Here is a 17,017-nt window from a genome sequence, read left to right as displayed (position 1 = left end):
GCAGCCCTACTACCCTTTCATAAATAAATAAATAAAAACTACCCGAAAGAATGACAGGGTGTAAATGTCATAGGCATAAATCACTGTGATTGGCAAAGCTTCTCCTGCTGAATTTCTGCCTGTCACAGAGAAATGCACAGAAGCCCTGCAGGCCCTCTTGTGAAATCGTATAATGGGTATGATAAGCCAGGTGCAGCTTTTGCTAGCAAACCAGACACACACATGAACAATCACACAGAAAAATACACACACACACAAAGCGTAGCCAGAGATGCCCAATTGGGTTAAACCCTCTGAGTTCAGCTCTTCAGTCCTAGAAAGGAAATATGGGGGAAATCTCCCCTCTCGGTATGGAAGCCACCCAGTCATAGGAAATGCCGTGCAGAAGTGCCCATGAAGCCACTTCCGCTGCCCTTCCTTCCCTCCCCTTCCTGGTGGGAATCTGACTTTTGAATTTCCTCTCCCAGCGTTATCAACATTTCTGGAGGCGCAGAAGATCCTTCCCCCAGGCGAAGCGGGCGGCGCGCGGTTCAGCCTGCAGGGAGCGGTGAGGCTTCAAAAGTGTGTGTGTGTTTGGGGAGAGGGAATCAGCTCCAGGGTGATGGAGAGAAGGAAACTGCAGGAGAGGGAGGGGAGCCCCGCTTGCAAAAGACGGGAGAAAAACACTAAAGGGGGAGAGGGAGAAGCCAGTTTACTTCAAAACTAACTCCTCCTTTCATCAGAATCTGCATCTGGACTTTGAGGTTCTGTTTAGCAATCATGGCTAATAATCACCCGATGTAGACAGTGGTGCAGGTAGGTAGAGCTGGCCGTGGGAACCATCGCCTGGGCCCCACAGCCCAGCCCAAATGAGCACCCGGAGAGTGGCGGAGGACGAGGGCAGCAGAAGCAAACTCCTATTTTGTTCCTGATGTCAGGATGGCTCTAGGATTTAAACGAGTTTAAAATGCAAGACTAGATGTGCTCAAAGTTGTTGTTTGTAAAGCAGGGTTAGCAAACTGCTTTGTTTGTTGCTATTCTAACATATCAGGAACATACAAGCAGTTGGAAAGCATGTGTCGGCTGGCGGAGAGGGGAAATGTTAGTTGTGTGCTTCACAACTGAAGTAAGACACATGACGGTCTAAAGGGACTCCCCATAAGACCTTGAAGTCCAGTGTCATAAGAATGTAAGAAGAGCCCTGCCGGATCAGACCAAGGGTCCATCTAGTCCAGCATTCTGTTCACACAGTGGCCAACCAGCTGTCGACCAGGAACCCACAAGCAGGGCATGAGCACAACAGCACCCTCCCACCCATGTTCCCCAGCAACTGGTGTACAGAGACTCACTGCCTCCAATATTGGAGGTAACACAGAGCCATCAAGACTAGTAGCCATTGATCGCCTTTGCAATGAATGTGTCTGATCCTCTTTTAAAGCCATCCAAAGTGGCGGCCATCATCACATCTTCTGGAAGTGAATTCCAGAGTTAACTTCAGCTATTGGGTGGTATAGAAATGTAATAAATAAAAACTATGTGCTGTCTAAAATTATCTAGCTGAACCACTGGTTGTAGATGGATTTGCCTTTAATAGCAATGTGTCATTTTCTATGTTAACAGTGTTGACATGACTAGCCTCTGGTTTCAGTTGGGTTCAAGCCTGCTTGTCAGAAGTACAGGCATCCAGAATCTTAGGAGAAAGGAGGACACCAGGAAAGCAGGGAGAGGGCTAGGCTAGAACCTTCATACCTGATGTGCTAGCTTGCTACTTGTGGGGAAGTCTGTCCTTTCTTCCTTCCTTTCTTTTTTACATGGGAGGAAATGGGATTCATCCCTGCCCTGTCCCACCCCACCTCCACGTGGAACGGCTTGGAGTCAGTGTATCTAAAGCAGGGGTGGGCGACTTGTGCGCGATGTTTTGGCCTACAACTCCCACCAGCCCTAGTCAACATAGCCAATGGTGAGGGATGATGGGAGCTATAGGCCAAAACATCTAGAGGGCCACAGGTTGCCCACCCTGGATCTAAAGGAATATCCCATATGTACTTTCTGGATCATTGCGTTATCTAAGGGCTGTTCTGAATCAGTGCCTGGGCATGGTAATGAGCTGGATGAGGGCCAATAAACTGAAGCTCAATCCAGACAAGACGGAGGTACTGTTAGTGGGTGGTTCGTCTGCCTAGCTAGGTGATATTCAACCTGTTCTGGAGGGGGTTGCACTCCCCCTAAAGGATCACATTCGTAGTTTGGGGGTGCTCTTGGATCCAGAACTGTCACTTGAGGCACAGGTGAACTCCGTGGCATGGAGCACTTTTTATCAGCTTAGGCTGGTATACCAGCTACGCCCTTATCTGGACAGAGATAGCCTAGCTACAGTTATCCATGTTCTGATAACTTCTCGTCTGGATTACTGCAATGCGTTATACATGGGGCTGCCTTTGAAAACGGTCCGGAAACTTCAGCTGGTTCAAAATAGGGCAGCAAGATTGTTTACAGGGTCTGGCCAACGAGCTCATATTATGCTAGTACTTTTCCAGCTGCACCGGCTGCCAGTCCATTTCTGGGCCCGATTCAAAGTGCTGGTATTAACATTCATAATCCTTAATGGCTTGGGGCCACGTTATCTGAAGGATCACCTCCTCCCATATGTGCCTGCATGGACCTTAAGCAGCCCTTCTCCATCAGCTCCTGCCAAAGGAAGTGAGGCGGGTGGCTACTAGGAGGAGGGCTTTTTCTGCTGTGGCACCCCGGCTGTGGAATGAGCTCCCTAGTGAGATTTGCCTGGCGCCTACATTGTATTCCTTCCGGCGCCAGGTGAAGACCTTTTTATTTTCCCAGGCATTTTAGCATTTTAGCTTTCTAGACTTTTAGCTTTGCTGTTTTAAATCTATATTTTAAATCTCTGCATTGCTGCTTGGTTTTATTCTGGCTGTATACTGTGGTTTTAATGTTTTATATATTTTATATTGTTTTATTGTGTGATCTCTGGTTTTAATTTTTGTGAACCGCCCAGAGAGCTTCGGCTATTGGGCGGTATAGAAATGAAATGAAATCAATCAATCAATCTTTGGAGGCCCTCCTTAAGGAGCTCCCCCACTGAAAGAAGCTAGGCAGGTGGTTACAAGAGATAGGGCCTTCTCAGTTGTTACACCCCTTCTATGGAATGCCTTCCCCAAGGAGGTTTGCCTGGTACCCACGTTGACTGAGTTCGCACACCATGCTAACCCACACTTAGTGGTTGAGTGTGGGTTGTTGTAGAACCGTGGGTTGTTTGTTGAACCGTGGGTTAGCGTGCTGTCTGAACCCAGGAGATTTTCTGCAGGGTGGTGGTTGGTTAACCATGCAGTGTGGTTTATTATTCTCGAACAAGCCACTTTGAGAACCCATGGTTTGTTGTTGGGTTGTTCATGGTGGTTAACAAGCCACACTGCATGGTTAACAAGCCACCCTGCGGAAAATCTCCTGGGTTCAGGCAGCACACTAACACACGGTTCAATGAACAACCCGCGGTTCAACAACTCACTGTGTTGTGTGAACAGTTTTCTTTTTGGTGCAAAGACATTCCCAGGCATTCTGGATGTTTGTACTGGTTACTTTTAACTTGTTTTATTGTGTGAGCAGTCCTGAGTACTTCTTGTCATGGGGTGGCATATAAATCAATACATACAATAAGTGGAAGAGTCCACTCCTTTTGCTAGATGTGTAAATTTAGTCTCTGTAATCCTTACAGTGACTCTCTTAAGATTGTCTCCTTTCTCCCTGCCTGTGAGTTTACATCCTTGAGGCCCTGCTTCTGTCGCAGCCTCTGCTTTCTGAGGTGAGATAGGGAGGCTGTTGGAGGGGGACCCCTTCTGTAGCAGCGCTCTGGTTGTTGAATGACCTCCCCATGCAGCTGTCTTTAAAATCCTTTAGGCACCAGATGAAAATGCATCTATTTTCCAAAGCCTTTGGTGTATTGAGGGTGACCAGATGCAAAAGATGTCTTGATGTGAATAAAGGCATATACATGGGATTTATTGATTATGAGAAGTCATTTGATACAGTTTGTCACGAGCAATTGATTGATATACTGAGAAAAACCAATATTGACAGTCAGGAGATTCGGATGATAGAAAATTTGTATTGGAATCAAACAGCCTCCGTTCGTATAGATGGAGAGTTATCTGAAGAAATTCAAATTCAAAGAGGAGTAAGACAAGGCTGTGTCCTATCACCTATGCTGTTCAATTTATATTCTGAAGCTATATTTAATGAAGCACTTGCCGAACAAACGGCTGGCATAAACATCAATGGAAAAATAATTAATACAGTTCAATACACTGATGACACCGTAGTAATGACAGATAATATATCCAACTTACAAAAATTACTAGGTCGGATTAATAAAGTAAGTAATGAGCATGGCCTTAAAATAAATATCAAGAAAACAAAATATATGGCGATAAGTAAAAAGCCTTTTATTGCATTTAATATTACGATAAATAATACGCCAATTGAGCAAGTCACAAAATACAAATACCTAGGAACTTGGCTGAATGAAAGAAATGAACAAACACAAGAGATAAGCGCAAGAGTGGAGATGGCAAGAACAGCGTTTGTTAAAATGAAACAATTATTATGCATTGGGGAGCTTAATCTTGCAGTAAGGATTCGGATGGTAAGATGCTACGTGTTCTCAATATTATTTTACAGAGTGGAGGTTTGGACACTTACAAAGAACAATCTGAGGAAAAATTGAATCCTTTGAAATGTGGCTATATGACGCATGCTGAAAATACTGTGGACTGACTAACACATGAGAACGTACTATGCAGAGTAAATAAATTCTTCATAGAATTGGTAAAGACGATCAAGAGAAAAAAGTTACAATATCTTGGTCATATTATCCAAGGTGAAAAATACTCCATCCTCCCAACTCATTATACAAGGGAAAATGGGGCAGGGGAGATCAATTAGGAAGAAGATGAACATCATGGTTAAAGAATCTGAGGGAATGGTTCAGTTGTACTTCTATACAACGGTTCAGAGCAGCGGCGTCAAAAACAAAAATAGCTGTAATGATAGCTAACCTCCAATAGGAGATCGCACTTTAAGAAGAATAAGATGTAAAAGGACAGTGGGGTGACCTTCAACAGTTGTGTAGAAAAGGGAATTTCAGTAAGGGCAGCTTATTTATTTATTTAAAATATTTCTGTACTGCCTTTTACGACTGTATACCCTCTCAAGACACTATACTTCCTCAAGACGCTTCTCACAGCACAGTTATAATAAAATAATAAAATATAATATAAAATCCCCAAAACTTACCATCTAAAACAAACAGTAAAAGAAGCAGCAAAAGTCTTTTTTTTTTTTAAATGGACCCAGTTTCAAATCAAGCCGCAAAAAGCAGATTTAAGCAGCCAGATCTTTAAAACCTGCATAAAGACACACACGAGGAAGAGGCCAAGCAAATTCCCTGTGGCAGGGAGTTCCACTGAAAAGGACCTTGTCTTATGTACTCACCAGCCGGATTGACCTTGCTGGTGGACTGGGGACCAGGGCCTCAGCTACCAATCATAATGCCCAGGCAGGCTTGTCGGAGTGTTGCTGAAATGCCCTCTTCTGCACAATTAATTAAAGGTACAGGAGCCCTGGACTCTTTTGCCTCAGATCACCCTAGTGCAGCGGTCCCCAACCTTTTTGGTGCCAGGGACCGGTCTCATGGAAGACAATTTTTCCACAGACCAGGGGGGGGGGGGTGTTCCGCTGGCGGACTTCCGGCCGCTGGGATGCAAATGGTGTCTGCATAGTGAATGCCATTTGCGTCCCTATTCTTTGCAATAATCGGCTATGTACGTAGCCTATTACTTGAAGAACAGGGATGCAAATGGCGTCCGCTATGCGGACGGCATTTGTGTCCCAGCAGCCAGAAGTCCACCAGCAGCCAGGGCTAGCGAGGATTCCGTGGGGGGGGGGATCGCCTCCCCCACTCAGACCCCCACGGACCCAAGGTGAGGGGCTTCGCACACTTCTGTGGCCCAGTTGCTAGCAGGCCACAGACCGGTCCCGGTCCACGGCCTGGGGGTTGGGGACCCCTGCCCTAGTGGATATTAATTGTTGGTTGACTTAGCTGATTTGCTGTGATGCTGCTGATTGTTTGCCATTGTAGTGTTTATTTATTTATACAATAGATGAGTCACCCTATAGCCGAAACTCTCAGGGTGACATACATAATAAAATGTTTGTTGGGCTGTAATGGCTGATGTTTGGATTGTTGTTGTTGTTCAGTCGTTCAGTCGTGTCCGACTCTTCGTGACCCCATGGACCATAGCACGCCAGGCCTTCCTGTCCTGCGCTCTCTCCCGGAGTGTGCTCAAGTTCATATTCATTGCATCGGTGATGCTATCTAGCCATCTCATCCTCTGCCGTCCCCTTCTCCTTTTGCCTTCAGTCTTTCCCAGCATCAGGGTCTTTTCCAGGGAGTTTTCTCTTCGCATTAGGTGGCCAAAATATTTGAGCTTCAGCTTCATTATCTGTCCTTCCAATGAGCACTCAGGGTTGATTTCCTTTAGGATTGACTGATTTGACCTCCTTGCAGTCCAGGGGACTCGTAAGGGTCTTCTCCAGCACCACAGTTTGAAAGCATCAATTCTTCGGCACTCAGCCTTCCTTATAGTCCAGCTCTCACAGCCATACATTACTACTGGGAAAACTATAGCTTTGATTATACGAACCTTTGTTGGCAAGGTGATGCCTCCTCTTCTTACTATGCTGTCTAGGTTTGCCATAGCTTTCCTCCCAAGAAGCAAGCGTCTTTTAATGTCATGGCTACAGTCACCGTCTGCGGTGATCTTGGAGCCCAAGAAAGTAAAATCTGTCACTGCTTCCATTTCTTCCCCTTCTATATGCCAGGAAGTGATGGGGCCAGATGCCATGATCTTCGTTTTTTTAATGTTGAGTTTCAAATCAGCTTTTGCACTCTCCACTTTCACCCTCAACAAGAGGCTCTTTAGATCCTCTTCGCTTTCTGCCATTAGGGTGGTATCGTCTGCATATCGGAGGTTGTTGATAATTCTCCCAGCAATCTTAATTCCGACCTCTGATTCATCCAACCCGGCATTTCTCATGATGCATATTATTTCTGCATATAAGTTAAATAAGCAGGGTGACAATATGCAGCCTTGTCGTACTCCTTTCCCAATTTTGAACCACTCGGTTGTTCCATGTCTGGTTCTGACTGTTGCTTCTTGACCCTCGTACAGGTTTCTCAGGAGACAGGTAAGGTGGTCTGGCACTCCCATCTCTTGAAGAATTTGCCAGAGTTTGTTGTGATCCACACAGTCAAAGGCTTTAGCGTAGTCAATGAAGCAGAAATAGACGTTTTTCTGGAATTCTCTTGCTTTCTCCATGACCCAGCGAATGTTGGTGATTTGATCTCTAGTTACTCTGCTTCTTCAAAACCCCACTTGTACTTCTGGTAGTTCTCGGTTCACATGCTGCTGAAGCCTAGCTTGTAGGATTTTGAGCATCACCTTGCTGGCATGTGAAATGAGCGCAATTGTGCGGTAGTTTGAACACTCTTTGGCATTGCCCTTCTTTGGAATTGGAATGTAAACTGACCTTTTCCAGTCTTGTGGTCACTGTTGAGTCCAAATGTGTTGGCATATTGAGTGCAGCACTTTAACAGCATCATCTTTTAGGATTTTAAATAGCTCAGCTGGAAGACTGTCATCTCCGCTAGCTTTGTTGTTAGTAATGCTTCCTAAGGCCCACTTGACTTCACTCTCTAGGATGTCCGGCTCAAGTTCAGTGACTGCACTATCATGGCTATCAGGGACATTAAGATATGTCCTGTATAGTTCTTCTATGTATTCTTTGCACCTCTTCTTAATCTCATCTGCTTCTGTTAGGTCCCTGCCTTCTTTGTCCTTTATCATGCCCGTCTCTGCAAAAAACGTTCCCTTGATATCTCCGATTTTCTTGAAAAGATCTCTAGTCTTTCCCATTCTATTGTTTTCCTCGATTTCTTTGCATTGTTCATTTAAGAAGGCCTTCTTGTCTCTCCTTGCTGTTCTCTGGAACTCTGCATTCAGTTGGGTATATCTTCCCCTTTCTCCTTTGCTTTTCGCTTCCCTTCTTTCGTGAGCTACTTGTAAAGCCTCATCAGACAGCCACTTGGCTTTCTTGCATTTCTTTTTGTTTGGGATGGATTTCGTTGCTGCCTCCTGAACAATGTTATGGACCTCCGTCCATAGTTCCTCAGGCACTCTGTCTATCAGGTCTAATCCCTGAAATCTATTCGTCACCTCCACTGTAAATTCATAAGGGATATGATTTAGGTCATACCTGAATGGTTTAGTGGTTTTCCCTACGTTCTTCAATTTAAGCCGGAATTTTGCAACAAGAAGCTCATGATCTGAGCCACAGTCAGCTCCAGGTCTTGTTTTTACTGACTGTATAGAGCTTCTCCATCTTTGGCTGCAAAGGACATAATCAATCTGATTTCGATATTGACCATCTGGTGATGTCCATGTGTAGAGTCGCCTCTTGTGCTGTTGGAAAAGAGTGTTTGTTATGATCAACATGTTCTCTTGGCAAAACTCTATTAGCTTTTGTCCTGCTTCATTTTGTACACCAAGGCCATGCTTGCCTGTTATCCTGGTGATTTCTTGACTTCCTACTTTAGCATTCCAATCCCCTATGATGAGGAGGACATCTTTTTTTGGTGTTAGTTCTAGAAGGTGTTGTAGGTCTTCATAGAACCGATCAACCTCAGCTTCTTCAGCCTCAGTGGTTGGGGCATAGACTTGAATTACTGTGATGTTGAATGGTTTGCCTTGGATTCGTACTGAGATAATTCTATCGTTTTTGAGATTGTACCCCAGTACTGCTTCTCCCACCCTTTTGTTGACTATGAGTGCTACTCCATTTCTTCTAAGGGATTCTTGCCCACAGTAGTAGATATGATGGTCACCTGAATTAAATTCGCCCATGCCTGTCCATTTTAGTTTGCTGATTCCCAAGATGTCAATGATCAATCTTGCCATCTCATGTTTGACCACCTCCAGCTTACCTTGATTCATTGATCTTACATTCCAGTTTCCTAAACAATATTGTTCTTTACAGCATCGGACTTTCTTTTCACCACCAGACACATCCACAGCTGAGTGTCCTTTCGGCTTTGGCCCAGCCGCTTCACTCTTTCTGGCGCTACTTGGAAATTCCCTCTACTCTTCCCCAGTAGTATAGTGGACACCTTCCGACCTGAGGGGCTCATCTTCCGGCGTCATCTCTTTTAGCCTTGTGATACGTTCCATGGGGTTTTCTTGGCAAGAATCCTGGAGTGGGTTGCCATTTCCTTCTCCAGTGGACCACATTTTGTCAGAACTCCCTGCCATGACCTGTCCGTCTTGGGTGGCACTGCACGGCATAGCGTATGGCTTCACTGAGTTACTCAAGCCCCTTCGCCACAACAAGGCAGTGATCCATGAAGGGGATTACCCTTAATGTTTGGATTACCCTTAGGGTAATGTTTGTAGAATGTAGGATGTTTGGATTACCCTTAGGGTTTTTAAAGATACTTATACACTTACAAAGGGTGGTTATGTAACTCCAGATGTGTAAAATGTTAAAAAGTAAACGACTGAGTTCTCATTGAATGATATGTTATTCTGAGGAGGATAAATGGGTTTTGCATTTTGTAGGTTTGTTTTTAAAAAAGAGAATCACTAAGGACGCAATGCTGTGCATGTTTAGACAGAAAAAAGTCCTACAGTTTACAGCATTCCCCAGCCAGCATTGTGCCCTAAATGTGGGTGTGTCCATGCTAACCCATAAATGAGTTGGCTGATTTGAACCAAATTTGGTATGTAGGGATCTGGTAGTACAAGCAAGGAGAACTTATTTATTTTCGGGCGGAGAACCACAGTGGGGATTGGGTGAGTTTAAATCCAGCCTCTGTCATCTTCACAACACTTTAAGGTAGTCTGCATTGCTATCTCCATATTGCAAACGTACCTTGTCAAGTTGATCCAATGTTTGTTGTAATCAGAGTGAGCCAAATTTGATTTGAACTGAGGCCATCTTAGCTCCGAGTCTTCACCAGTAACTCACCCTGCTCTCTGTCTTGTCTTTGTCTCTTGCTGTTAGTAGAAGCTTCCCTCACTGGCTGAGGGCACCACTCCCAAGCCCTGCTGGTTGATGAAAGAATCTCCTGTTGTCACCCAGAAAAAAGCCTCTTCTACTGATTTAGAGGAAGCCCCCTTGAGGGGCTCGGAGCCCTTCCAACTTTGAGGGGAAACTGGAAGAGAGGACGGCTGAAGAAGGAGGAGACGTGATAGCCCTATCTCTCACAATGGAGGAGCAGGGCACAACAGGCTCTAAAGCATGGGAGAGAATCGAAGCAAAAGCCCCATGGGTTGCACATATGGGGAGCATTGGAGAGTTTCTCATTGAGGCACCTCCACCTCAGGTGAAACGGGAGCCAGTGGAGGGGCTTCAAGAGCTCTGGGAAGCCCAGTGGCAGGAGTTCCTGAGGACGCTGCAAGGTCCTGACTCAGGATGGGGGAACCCTCAGACGACTGAGGAACCCAGGCCCTGGGATGACGCGAAGGCTTTCCTGGACTCCTTTGAGCAAGTGGCCTCGGCATGCCGGTGGCCTCGGGACAAGTGGGTGACCCTCCTCTTGCCGGCCCTCAGCGGAGAGGCCGAGGAGGCCTTCAGCGGCCTCAGTGCCCAAGACAGGGGAGACTACGGGAAGGTGAAGGCGGCCATCTTGGAAGGGGAGGCCATCCTGCGGGAAAGGCAGCGCCAGCACTTCCGGCAGCTCCGCTACCGGGACGCGGAAGGGCCAAGAGGCGTTTATGGTCAGCTGCGGGAGCTTTGCCACCAGTGGCTGAAAATAGAGAGACACACGAAAGACGAGATTTTGGAGCTGCTGATCCTGGAGCAGTTCCTAAGCATCTTGCCAGCGGCCATGCAGAGCTGGGTCAGGAGTCGTCAGCCAGGGACCTGTCCCCAGGCAGTGGCCCTGGCGGAGGATTTCCTTCTGAGGCAGCCCGAGGCGGAGAAACCGGAACAAAAGGTGAGAGTGTTTGGAGATACATGGCAGCCTTCTCCAACCTGGTGCCCTCCTGATGTTTTGGACTTCAGTTCCCAACATCCCTGACCATTGGCCATGCTGACTGGGGCTGATGGCAGTTGAAGTCAAAAACATATGGAGGGCACCAGGTTAGGGAAAGCAGGAATGTGGAGTTTAATGATACAAAACTGAAGTGGATTTATACCCAAAGGTGTGGGATTTTTTTTTACATTCCTTTGACATCTGCAGTGTCTAAGGGCTCAGAATCCTCGGGAGCTGAGGTTTCTGAAGGGATGTTCTCAAGCCAGATTCTGGGGGCTTGAGAACATCTCATGTCTTGACTCTTTCAGACCAGGAATGGCTCAAGGTTTATTGCCATCCTATGTTTGTCAGGAATTGGTTGGCTGCACGTGAACTGATGGCATCTTCCCACTACAAACCTGTCTTACATTTTACAAGCGGGGATCTGCAACATAATGTTGCAGTGTGGAGTACTTCTGTTCAGAGTTACACCCTTTCATTCCTGTCTCCTTTGTTTTTTCATCCCCCACCCCAACAATCAGTCAGCATTCTGTGCCCCCTGAGCATGCTCAGTTCTCATGTTGGCCTTTTTGCTCCATTGTAGGGTTTTTAGGATGTGTAGTGGACACACTTCTGCCCAGTCCGAGCGGCAATAAAATCCTTGATTTTTCCACTGGTGGCTATAGGCAGCTCTCTTTCCCTGTCCTGGGAACATTTCAGTGTTCATCTCAGTGTGAACCAGGAAATGACTTATCCAGACAATTAGAGGGTTTTTTCTACTCTTTTTGTATCTGTTTGCCTCTTCCCTTTCCAGCCACTCACGTCTTGCTTGTGTGGGCTCCCTCTAGGCATCTGGTTGGCCACAGTGGGAATAGAATGCTAGACTAAATAGGCTTTTGGTCTGATCCAACACGGCTCTTCTTATGTCCTTATGTTCTTAAGACTGGTTTCTCCACTGTAGCATAATGTTTAATTTGGCCCTGAAATTATAACATTCTGAAGTGGAAGAGTGGACTGCACCACTTTAGACTACAGGAGTGATAAATATTAGCCCTGCTCTCTCCCTGCTGTGCTATTTTTCTACTTGGGTGGAAGGGTTTTTTTTTTGTTTTGGTTAGTTTTATGTAGGGGAACACTAAATAAGTGACCCCGCTACCTACCTACAGTTCTATCACCCGTCTCATTTTGCTGCATGTAATGATCTAGCTTGGCCTAGAGGAGGCTGGTGGCTCCGATCTCAGTGGGGTGGTGAATCCGTTCCAGGTTTCAGTCAGAGCCAGTCAAAAGTCTAAAGGAACTTCACACCTTGGATAGCACCTTGGATAGCACTGACATCGGTGCCACCAAGCTGTAGTACCATTTGGAACTTGTGGGTCCCTTGGTAGACAGAGAGCAGAAGTCAAAACAAAACAAAACATAGTCCTTTATATGAGCAAACATGAACAAAACATATTGGGTACAAACAGTTCTACACATCTTCACCTTCAGGCCCCAGTATCCCTCTGACGTAAATTATGTTTTCCATTTTACTGATGAGGAAACTGAGATCCTGGCTGCATATTAACACTCATCACATGAAATGTAATTCTGAAGACTTCCTTGGATATTTGCAGAAATAACTGGGGAGGAGATCATAGAGTACAGCCTTTGTCCACATTTCTCTGACCTGGTTCGCACATAATGATAACCCAGAGTATGGGCTGAATTGTGGGCTGTTGTTGAATCGTGGGTTATCGTTATGTGTGAACCCTGCACTATGGTTTAACTATGGGTTGTTAATCATGAACAAACCAGAGTTTACAACCGAAGAATGAACCATGGTTTCTCTTCCTAGATTGTTCATGGTTAATTACCCATAATTAAACCATAGTGCAGGGTTTGCACTTAACGACGACCCATACTCAACCAGTACTCCGAGTTGGTGTTACATGTGAATCAGGCCTATGTCTTGTTTACCTCTGCTTCTCTTTTCTTTCCTTCAGTGGCTAGCTGTCCCTGCTGCTTCCACTCTAAACCCTCAGGGCCAACTACCTCTAGAGGAGAGAGAAATCAGCATAGATAAAGAGTGAACAGAAAAAGGCAGCCACAGGCACTTCCAATTCCTTCCAGCTTCCTCTGCCTGTCTCTGGGGGAGAGTTCATTTAAGAATTCTCAACTACCGGAGCCTAGCTACTTTTGACATGATGAATGTAATGTGTAGGGCCTGAGGTTGGGTGGTTTGCTTAGGGCCAAACTTTCAGAACAGTGGCAAAGGTGGAACTTGGCTAGGATCCAGGTTTTGGGTTCTGAGATCCTATTTGAGCTTCTTTACCCAACCTTGGCTCTCCTATATTCTCTTTAAGACATTAACCTGACTGGGAAAGATAGCCTCACCCATGTTTCTACCCCATTTGTTTCAGTGGGGTCAGGGTACACTGGGCACAGAATCTGACCCTCACTTGAGGTCTGTAAATTACCTCCTCACTGCTGTTTCAGGTGCCAGTGCCATTTGTGGAGATGGCTGTGGATTCTTCTGAGGCAGGCCAGGTTCTGCTGCTGGACTCTTGGAATGGGCAGCTCTGCAGGGAAGCCACAGAAGAGCAAGACGAAGAGGCAAGATTGCTGAGTAAGGATCTATGATTCTGGGATGTTCATGAGGCAGTTTTGCCCCTGGCTCCTTTTCCCCTCTTGGTCAAATGCACAGTTGTCTTTGTAATGCTGTCCACAGGAGCAGCCATGTTAATCTGCAGCAAAAAGGACAGAGAGTCTTGTGGTACTTTATTCTGGCGTGTGCTTTCGTGGGCTGGAATCCACTTTATCAGCTGCATGAAGTGTTGTCCTGAATTGGCAATTTGTGAGGCGCTGTTTGTGATTGGCAGGAGCATTCTAAGACTGTTAGACCAGGGGTGAGTAGAAAGTGGATCTCCCAATGTTTTGGACTTGAACTCACAGCATTCCTGACCACTGGCCACGCCGGCAGGGGCTTCTGGGAACTGAAGTCCAAAACATCTGGAGATCTTTCGGATTTCAGAGGTTTGCGGTCATTGAGATAGGATTGCAGCCTTAGAAACTAAATAAATAAATTTTACACAAGGTTGTGCACAATTCTGAAACAAAACACAACATAAAATCATTAATTTTTGAAAAACATATCCCTACTTAAAATGAACAGTATAAAGTAATCTAGAGCATGGCAATTAGTAAAACTCAGATTGAAATAAAAATGACTTACACAGTTAAAAAAAACCCAACCAACAGTGATGGAGCCACATGGATTTCCAGAGGGAGTGATTCCAGAATTCCATACATGTGGAGCCACCACCAAAAACGCCCTGTCCCTGGTACTTGTCAAGCTAGCATCTCTCATTGATGGGACAGAGAGCATGCATGGGCTCAGACATTGATCTTAATGCATTGGCAGGCACTTATGGATGCAGATGGTCTTTCAGATAGTAGCAAGTTTGGGGCCAGGTTACCTGAAAGACCACCCCCTCCTGTATGTACCTGCCCCGGACTCTAAAATCATCTTCAAGGGTCCGTCTCCAGGAGCCCCTGCCAAAAGAGGTAAGGCAGGTGGCTACCAGGAAAAGGGCATTTTCTGCTGTGGCACCCCAGTTGGGGAGCAAACTCCCTAGAGAGGTTCGCCTGGCGCCTATGCTGTACTCTTTCCAGCGCCAAATGAAGACCGTTTTATTTTCTCAGGCATTTTTAGCATTTTAGCATTCCAGTTTTTTAGCTCTGCTGTCTTAAACCTGCTATTGTGTTTTGAATATCTGCACTGCTGCTAGTTTTACTCTGGTTGTATTTTTATTCTGTAGTTTTAATCTATTATATTTTATGTTGTATCTTCTGTTGAATTTTTGTGGTTTTAATTTTGTGAACCACTCAGAGGGCTTCGGCTATTGGGCGGTATAAAAATAAATAAATAAAATAAGTTCTATAAGGGTGCGATCCTATGGGGATGGCTGTAAGCCTCCAGTGTTCATCTCTGAGGTCCTCCCACTCTGTATTTTTGCTAGATAGGCTTTTTTGCCCGTCTAGCTGAGGCGTCGGGGAGTGGGAGGGAGGGAAGGAAGCTGAGGAGGCCTGGGGAGATGGCATAAGCCAGCATCCCCAGTCCCCTTCCCGCCCACCAGCACACACCCTTTCCCTTCCCTCTGGGATTGCGGGTGCAGTTCTCTCCATGCCAGCTGTGAAGGGGCAGGGAGCTGGGAGTCCTGGGCCCAAGGTCGGAGCACTGTCTCCAACCTCAGAGCCAGGAATCCAAACTATTGTCTGGCCCCCGGGCCATAGGATTCAGAACCAGGAATCCAAACTACCCTATGGTCCCCGGGCCATAGGATTGCTCTCTAAATTAATTAGGGAGTTGTGCAAAAAAGCATTTCCTGTTGTCTGTCTCGAAATTATTTCCAAACAGTTTCCCTGAGTACCGTCAGTACTAGGATTATGAAGAAAGGAGAAAGATTTTTCTCCACAGGAGTTCTGCCTTAGTTGTAAACTGCCCAGAGAACATTAGTTATTGGGTGGATTAGAAATGTAATTAATTTGTTAATAAAATTAACATTGACCATTTCCTGTGTGAAAAATTGCTTCAGTTCATTCATGGATATGATTCCCTGTTTTATTCCTGCAGGTGATGGGCAGGTGTGGGAAAATGAGGTGAATACTGTTCACCAGCAAGGTTCTGAGCAAGTGGAGCTGAATGACCCATCTCTGGGAAGAGACAAGGATTTCCAGCACTATAAGAAGGGAGGAACCTTTGGGAGTCAGCAGGAACAGATAAACAAGGAGGGAAACAGCTATGAGAAGGGTGTAGACAGATCTGTTTTCTGTGTAGAAGATAACCAAGGGGAGAGAAAATCTACAGAACAGCAAACAGCCCGGTACAGTGAGGCACAAAACACATCTTCTAATAAAGGAAGACACTTTGGACAGAATTCGGACCATATGAAACATCAGATCATATATACAGGAGAGAAACCATACATGTCTTCATATTGTGGAAACAGCTTCATTCAGGCACCAGACCTTGTCACAAAGGAGAGAACCCACCTCGGACTGCGAAACACATATAAATGCTCCCACTGTGGGAAAAGCTTCAGTTGCAGCTCAAGCTTTAAGGAACACCTGAGAATTCACATTGGAGAGTCTCCTTATAGGTGCTCCCACTGTGGCAAAAACACTGGCCATTGTTCAGTCTTACGGGAACACGTCAGAACGGACACGGGAGAGAAACCGTATACCTGCTCTGATTGCGCGAAGAGCTTCAACCAAAAGCCCTACATGATGGGACATGAGAGAATGCACAGAGGAGAGAACCCATACAAATGCGTCCACTGCGGGAAAAGCTTCCCTAAGAGGTCCAAACTTGTCATCCATGAGCGAATCCACACGGGAGAGAATCCGTTCGTGTGCTCAGAATGTGGGAAGGGCTTCAACCAGAAGGGAAACCTCATGACCCACATGCGCTTGCACACAGGAGAGAAGCCATACAAATGCACCCATTGTGGGAAGAGATTCAGTCAGAAGGCGGGTCTCAGTGCACACGAGAAAACCCACACAGGACGGAAAAGAACGATTTAACACCGTTGTAGAGATGTGAAGGCCTGGGAAAATAACCAGAAAAAATGGCAGGGAGAAACCAAAAAAAGTTTTTAAAAATTTCCCGTTTTTTTTTTCCTGGGAGTTTTGGAAAATTATGTTCTGTTTCCCAGTTGTTGCTTTTCTCATGCCTTCACACCTCTACACAGGTTGTGTAACTTGTGCCTGGGACTGCTGAAACAGAGGCTTAGTGAGGAACATGGAAAGCCACAGTACGCTTTTATTTTATTTTATTTTATACATATATATATACACACACACAGATACGCGTGCGCACACACACACACTTTGTGAAATGCTTTGAGGTTTTTTTTTAAAGAAAGAAAAGCGGTATAGAAATTTTCTGAAACAAACAAATAAATATTACCTTTCTCT

At 45.6% G+C, this 17,017-nt stretch overlaps 1 protein-coding gene across 1 annotated transcript; it reads left to right on the top strand.

Annotated features, from left to right (window-relative positions):
- Positions 1-424: 424 nt before the first annotated feature.
- Positions 425-17,017, top strand: LOC146355882 (uncharacterized). Its single transcript, XM_084830879.1, has 4 exons — positions 425-547; positions 10,114-11,044; positions 13,538-13,667; positions 15,675-17,017. The coding sequence occupies exons 2-4, from the start codon at positions 10,316-10,318 to the stop codon at positions 16,622-16,624; spliced, it is 1,809 nt and encodes a 602-aa protein (XP_084687005.1). The 5' UTR covers positions 425-547; positions 10,114-10,315; the 3' UTR covers positions 16,625-17,017.

The sequence above is a fragment of the Heloderma suspectum genome, chromosome 2, assembly GCF_057233095.1.
Source record: "Heloderma suspectum isolate Gila_16-S chromosome 2, 16-S_ref, whole genome shotgun sequence".
Taxonomy (NCBI): Eukaryota; Metazoa; Chordata; class Lepidosauria; order Squamata; family Helodermatidae; genus Heloderma; species Heloderma suspectum.
The sequence above is the reverse complement of the archived record's forward strand: the minus strand, read 5'-3'. Positions and strand labels throughout refer to the sequence as shown.

What these genes read in the sequence shown, in the direction of transcription:
- LOC146355882 (XM_084830879.1), top strand. Translation starts at nt 10,316, where the DNA reads ATGGAGGAGCAGGGCACAACAGGCTCTAAAGCATGGGAGAGAATCGAA. An exon ending in CGGAGAAACCGGAACAAAAG is followed by an intron (nt 11,045 to 13,537) that starts GTGAGAGTGTTT and finishes CTGCTGTTTCAG; the next exon opens with GTGCCAGTGCCATTTGTGGA. An exon ending in CGAAGAGGCAAGATTGCTGA is followed by an intron (nt 13,668 to 15,674) that starts GTAAGGATCTAT and finishes TTATTCCTGCAG; the next exon opens with GTGATGGGCAGGTGTGGGAA.